Source organism: Aptenodytes forsteri, unplaced genomic scaffold (assembly GCF_000699145.1).
Source record: "Aptenodytes forsteri isolate BGI_AS27 unplaced genomic scaffold, ASM69914v1 Scaffold142, whole genome shotgun sequence".
Classification (NCBI taxonomy): domain Eukaryota; kingdom Metazoa; phylum Chordata; class Aves; order Sphenisciformes; family Spheniscidae; genus Aptenodytes; species Aptenodytes forsteri.
The window spans coordinates 1,446,908-1,453,871 of NW_008794598.1; the positions used below are offsets into that span (position 1 = coordinate 1,446,908).

General features: G+C 52.3%; 1 protein-coding gene across 1 annotated transcript; it reads right to left on the minus strand.

The window, feature by feature from the left end:
* Positions 1-4,829: 4,829 nt before the first annotated feature.
* On the minus strand, positions 4,830-6,397 carry LOC103893673 (adenosine receptor A3). Its single transcript, XM_009272892.2, has 2 exons — positions 6,048-6,397; positions 4,830-5,445 (listed from the first exon to the last, which is right to left on the minus strand). The coding sequence occupies exons 1-2, from the start codon at positions 6,389-6,391 to the stop codon at positions 4,830-4,832; spliced, it is 960 nt and encodes a 319-aa protein (XP_009271167.2). The 5' UTR covers positions 6,392-6,397.
* Between the last annotated feature and the right edge of the window lie 567 nt (positions 6,398-6,964).

Sequence of the window (6,964 nt, forward strand, 5' to 3'; positions counted from 1 at the left end):
CCCCCGGCTGGCCCCTGGCTCCCGTGGGCAGCGGGCGCGCGTCGGCCCCCTTCTGCCGGCTCCGGCCACCGCTGTGCTAACCGAGTCCGGTGTTTTACACACTCTCTAGCTTTACTGCTCTGCTTTAAATAACATTCAGGACCAGCCAAGACTGAGACTATGCACTGCTGTTGCACTGGAGAGCAGTCAGCAGCAGATGCACATTTGCACCCTTTTCTGGCTGTCCAGAACACTGCGGGTGAGTCACCAGGAGTAATCCCCCGATTTCCAGCACAGTTCAAGCTCAGGGAACGGGATGTGGAGGGGAAGAAGAGCTTTCCAGATCTGATTTTCCACTGACAATTTGCTTTTGACAGTGGTTGAAATCATCTTTGGAACAAAACCTGGATTTTAAGGGCAGCGAACTTTGTCTTTCAGCAAAGCTGTATGCGTACCGGAGGGAGAGTTTTCTTCAGGTTTTCCCATCTGTGACAAATACTGACAGCATTTTTTTAACATCACGGTACCCCCATATCCAAGGGGGCAGGTAAAATGATGCCCAAATGGGAAGTTTCAGAAGGAAACCAAAAGGACGCTGCTCCTGTCCAGCCCTTCCCAGCTCACAGAGCACTGTCAAGACCAGATTGACCCTCCTCTTTCCGTGGATGGGGAAACTGAGGCATAGAGCAGTGACATGACACTGGTCACCAACGCCAGGCTCCAGACTCTCATTCTGGCTCATTATTCACCAGACCACAATCACTCCCTGTTAAACCAGATGCGACTCTGCTTCACATTCACATCCTCTCTCTGCTTTGCTTTCGCTTCCTTTCAAGGCAGGGAAGAGCCAGGACAGCACTCGCCACTCACCACCTCTTGTTCTATGAGCTGCTGCTTTTTTTTTTCCCTTTAAAGTAAACATTAAATTTTAAAGTCGCAGAAAAAAACCCTCCTCCACACCTCCTGGCACAAGAGCAGAAGCTGCCAGAAAGTAAGGAAAGAGGAACGAGAGCGTGGTATGTCGATGCCTCAGAGCGATGAGGCCTGGCTGTGGCCAGGGCACACCGGCACCATGTGGGCACAGGCTCTGGGGGGGCGGCCGGGAGCCCCGAGCCCCGGCGAGGGCTGCCTGCAAGGAGGCTGCCTTTTTCTCACTGCAAGTGTTTTACAGCTCTGCCAGAACAAAGGCGGCTGTTGCTGTTGTTGACTCACACGATAAGATCATTGTTGTGGGATTTTTTTTTTTCCCTGCATCTGTGTGTCACTTAGAAATAAATTTTTTTTCTAGAAAATCTCTTCTCTCCACCCGCAATGTGCAAAGGGAATCTGTGCTCAGAGCTGCAGCTGAGATTGCAGATAGACCGTTCCCTTCCTGATCCTTATCTCACCAGGATGTAGGAGGATCCTTGGGGAATAGCTGGAAGCCTTTCGCTGGAGCCATCCAAGAAACAGCGAGCTGACTACAGCCTTTAAATGGCAAATCCATCAAGTGCTCGGGGACCAGGATCCGAAATGCTGTTTAACCCCATCAAACTACGACATAGCTGGACTCTGCCGCATGGGAGCTGCCCTGGCAGCCTGACCTGCCCCGGGCGCAGGCTCCTCATCGAGCCGCCTTCTCTGCAGAGCTCCGTGGGCACTGCTGCATCAGCTAAATAACATGATCTAAAAATACACCTTCGAATCCTAATCTAAACCAAAGCTTTAAATTGCTGGCTCACAAACTTATTCCAGCTGCAGCCCACTCGCAGGCAGGTAGTTTTATATGGCAGCAAACCCACAGCTGAGTTTCTCTTGGGCTGTGAGCGCTCCAGGGGCAGCCCCAGCTCCAAGAGCCCAGCCTGCAGCCTGGGCAGGCAGAAGCAGAGGACGGGAGAGCCGGCTGGGTGCCACGCAGCAGGACTGGGAGTAAAAGGTGGTGGGAAACAAAGAGGGGTCTGGTCCTTTCCTCCACCTCGGGCTGGGTCACACCAGCACTTCTGGATGCCGCTCTAAGCTACAGCCAGGAGCTCTCAACAGCAACGCAGCCACGGGGACGGACAGAGCCACCCTGGGTGACCGGAGAGGGCTGTGGATCAGTGGGTGCTGAAGTTCCCCATGATGGTCATGAACCCAGGGGCTGACGAAGACCGTATCATCTACCTCAGCATCATCCTCCCACTTGTCCAGAGCAGACTGCTGAGATGTCCGACAGACTCTCTGCCTTTGCTCGATGGCTGATGCCCGCCTGATGCCATGGAGGAATGGAAAAATGAATCCTGGACCCCTATGCAGCCGAGCCTGATCCTTCTTACTCAGTCCCCCCTACTGCCAGCTTTATCAGCCTGCACAAGGCGGCCTGCTTCAAATCACAACTGTTTTTATGAAAAAATATTACTGTATGTGGCAGCAAAAACGTCCAAATACTCTAACCACACCGACACAACTAGCAGAAGGATCATATATTATGGCAGCGTATATTTATATGTATACACATGCACACACGCAGAGTATAGCCATCAGCAGCAATAAGCAGAGGATTGTTAGCACCGATGTACGGAGCTCTGCTGCCTGAGCTCAGCCATATGTTTCCCTAAGCCTCTCGGCGGGAGCACAACACATGCTTATACGAGAGCAATTTGGTAGAGAAGTAAAGGAGGGAGCCCTTCGGTCAGGATCTGGGGTTGGATGCCTGTAAATAAATAGTGAGACGGGGACGGCAGAGCTGGTTTCCACGCCAAAACACTCCCTGATCCCACGCTTCAGCCCCACTTAGCTCCTCTGTGCAGGGAGTGTTTAAGCACTTTGCAAGCCGTAAAAACCTCCAGTCCAGTGTTTCCTGATGCTGGGGCTGAAGGAGGGCGGTGGGAGAAGAGCTGAGTGCCCACGGAAGGAGGATGCGGGGCCGCGAGGAGGGATGCAGCACCCACAGCACCCCAGGGTATCCCTGGGCTGGGGGTGAAGCCGTGCTGGTGCCGGGCAGGGACAGCGGAAAGGCACAGGCTCGTCCTCCTTTGGTGACAGAGGAGTCGCAGCAGCCCGGCAACCTGGTTCTTTCATATTTAGGACAGGAAACAGATGCTGCCTGGCGGAGGAAGCATCTGAAGAAAATAAGTGCACCTTGTGCCTTCCCCAGCAGGAACCCGGTGGGAACAGGGGGTGCTGGGCGGAAACGCCCCGATTCAGCCCCAGTCAGGGCAGGTGCAGCTCAGCTGGGTTTGATGGTGTTGCCCTCGGCTGCATCAGCGGGGATGGGGGCCCAAAGGGCTGTTTTCCTTCAGGTCTTTTATTTATCCTTAGAAGCACCGGGAGCTGGGGCAACAAAAGCACAGATTAGTCATGTACCTGTTGGGAAGGTGATGGTCCCCTCCTCTCGCAGTAACGGCTGCAGCAGCCCCTTGTGCGATCTGGCCTGAGGGTCATGAAATGAGCCAATGAAACATTTCTCACCCGACCTACAGCCCGAGAAACGTGGGCTCAGTGTACTGCGCAGTCTGGGTACGAAGCGAGACCCCTTGCCTCTGCTCAGCAGCAGGTTTTCAGTCCCAGGTCACACGCTTACGCAGGCACACGGACATGGGTTTACTGAAGACAGGTGTTTTTCTGAACACATCTCCAGTCCACTGCTGCTAAAAAGGACAGACAAAAAGAAGCCAAACAGCCTGTGCCCTGGTAGGACCAGCAGCGTTGTGGGCATCTTTCAGGCAGCGACGGTGTTCCCATGGGAAAGCACCTGCCTTCTAAGAAAAAGCTATGGGGTGATCTAATGCTATTAAAGTTTATGGGCTAGTGCAAACAAAATCTTGCACAAAGGCTGCTCGTTTTCCTTCCGTTCCAAAGCACCTTTCCACAAGCGGTTGCTGCTGCCCCATTGAGCCGGGGCAGAGAATTTTCAGACCGTGAAGCACCCCCCTGCCAGCAGCTGGCCCCTGAGCCCCCCGCCCAGGCCTGGGTCCTCCATTTTGCTGTGCTGCTTTTTGCGCAACTAGGAATCTGGCAGCCAGGGTCCGGCTTCTTGTTACATCCTATAGTACCTCAGCATTTATAGAGAGGTTTGTTCTGTGGCAACATGCCAGAGCATTTCTTTGTAGCTCCAGCAATTTGAGAAACAGTGTCCTTAAATAGAGCTGAAAAGACAAAGCAAATACTCTGAAAGGAAGAGCCGCTAGCCAGGGCAAACGTAGTGCCAAAGGTTAATGTCAGCTCTCCTGTCAACCCGCTAGAGTCAACCGCGCTGGCGGGCCGCGTCTAAGAGCCTTGCGCTGTGTTTCATGGTCAGTCGGGGCTTCTGCAGCGGTGGCTCCTGCCCCAGCCCACCCAGCAGCTGCAGAAATATTTGGGCCAGCCCAAGAGAGAGGGCCGGGGCTTGGGAAATGGGTGCCCCGGGAGGGTGATGAAGAGCCCGCATCTTGTCAGGGCACCAGCTGGGACCCGGACCCGCGGGGAACCGCTGCCACCTCCCGGCAGCTGCCGGCTGGCACCCGGGCTCTGCCGGCCCCCACCGCCTGCCAGCAGAGCACGGCGATGCTTGTTACGAACAGAGCAAAACACCCGCAAGCACGAGCAACGCTACCCTCTCCCCCGCACTCCCCCGTCGAGCTACCGCTCTGTTCCAAACCTGTCACACCTTTTGCCTCGGAAATGCAATGGAATTTCTTTGTTTTGGGGGCTAGCTAGGAACCTGAACTCGGCATCGCGTTGCCCAGAGCTTAAGTAGCTGAACACAGAGATATACACGCAGTTGTTGCTCCAGAATACATGCTCTGAGAAATACGTCTCAGTGTCTGTGCCATTTTCACCCCACTCTTGTTGCTCGCACGGTGTTTCGGTTGTTGTATCCGGCCCGGACGGACTGACGAGCGGGGCACAGCTCAGATGGTGCTCACTCCCAGCTCCGCTGTGTGCTCTGCTCTAGAAATAATTGACTCCGACTTCTGGAGCAGGATGTAAGTCCTCAGAATGAAAGTGTATGTTTCTTTGAACTTCTGTATTTTGAAGGCATAGAAGACAGGGTTCATGGCTGAGTTGGCATGAGACAGCAGGATGCCCAGGTACATCAGAGGCTGCGGGATGGCGCAGGAGGGGCAGAAGTATGAAATGCAGTTCAGGATGCCCAAAGGGAGCCAAGACACTGCAAACAATAAGAGGATGAGGGCGAGATATTTGGCTATTTTGTATTCCTTCCCACAAACTCTTCCTCCTTCTCGAGGACTTGCTGAGCTCGGGCTTAGTTTTATCCACATGCTGTAGAAAATCTCGGTGTAGAGGGCACACATGATGAGCAAGGGAAGGACGATCCAGGCAAAGAAGCTGAAATACACCACATAATCCATTCTCATCACAGCCAAATAGCGACACTCGATGTAGCTGGAGCTGCCTGTGTGCTGGTTCCACCCCAGCATGGGGACCAGCCCCACCAGCACGGACACAAGCCAGCAGAGTCCCAGAATCACACAAATCCTTTTCTTCGTGACAGCTGCCCTGTACCTGGGTGGGCAGGAAGCATCAGCCATGTTAGATGCAATTCTTCAGAAAAAAGAACTACAATATTCAGGAACTTGGGCTTTTAAGCACTTATTTCAGGTTGGCCTTATTCGAGGTAAGCACAGTTCTGTGCAGTTGGTCCTTAGCAGCTTCTGATATTTAAAATGTATTTTGAAACTACAGGGGAACCCCCAAACGGTCACCGATCCCTTTTAAATAAGAACCCACAGATGCAGGGTCAAACCCTTTCCTCAGAAATACTGGTTTATTTTGATTCGCATCAGTAGAGCAGTATGGTTTCTCCCAGGGGAAAACCTAAAGACCACCACCTTATCCAGACTTCAAGCATATATGCATTTATGAGCAACCCTTCCCTGACTCTCTGTAGCTTAAGATCTTCAGGCATTCCTGAATTTCCAGGAGTGCCCACACTGCTGGTGCTCCATTGCCTACACTTTGGGAACCTCTGCCTTTGTGTGAGTTTCTCTCAGAGAACCGACAATACCCAGGAGGCCCTATGATGCTGCAAATACGGGAGAAGGAAAATGTAAGGGAGGAGAGAAATGGGGAAAAGATGATGAGATGGGACCTTAGCCCAGACTCACCTGGTCGGCAGTTTCACTCGCAGGTACCTGTCGACTGCGATGGCCAGGAGAGACAGGATCGAGGCATGAGAAAAGACCATCATCAGGCAGCACATGAACAGGCAGGAATAGAAATGGATGATGACTCCCAGGCTCACCAAGACAGCCAGCGGTATGACAAGGATCCCCATGGCAATGTCAGTGAGTGCCAGGGAAACGATGTAAAAGAAGGTGGTCTTCTGAAGAGCTGGGTTCAGCTTCACTGCCCAGATCACCAAGGCGTTGCCCACCACTGCAAATATCCCAATAACAGACTCCATCATGATATAGCTCACATCCAGGCTGCCTACTGACATTTTGGACATCTGAGGCTGTTTAAATCCAAAATTAAGAAATGCTGCACTGAATTCTTTTTTTTCCTCCAACAGCCAGGTCAGAAGCCAGATCTTCTCTGCTCTGCCTTAAATTAAGTCCCTCATTCAGAATTTTGCACACTTTCTGATCTGCATACACAATTCACTCTTTAAAGACGAGCAGAGCAAATTGTCCATGAAGATCCATTTATCAGATCTCCTATAACAAATCCCGTAACATCTTTCTTTCTGTCTCCTTGAGGTTTCAATACATTTAGGTATGCTTTTGTAGGAGAGTCAACGTTATGTAGCGGCAGCATCACACTGTGAACAAACCACAGGGGCTACCTATTGGATGTGGTAGTTTTGCTAGTCTATTTTAGCCCCAAATGCATGCTCTCCTCCCCAGCTGGGTGCTCTGTACTACCTAGCAGGGTGAATTAGCCAATGCACAGCTATACAGCACTGCAGCTAGATTGCTGTCTCTGAGCTTCTTTAAAGCCTGCTCAGTCTATACTACATGCAGCGTAGGTGCAGCATCAGAGGAAACAGGGCCAAGGGACCTTGAGTGATCTAGTCCGTTCC

Coding starts and splice junctions, on each gene's coding strand:
- LOC103893673 (XM_009272892.2), bottom strand. CDS start 6,391: ATGTCCAAAATGTCAGTAGGCAGCCTGGATGTGAGCTATATCATGATG. Junction 5,446..6,047: donor CGAGTGAAACTGCCGACCAG/GTGAGTCTGGGC, acceptor CTGCCCACCCAG/GTACAGGGCAGCTGTCACGA.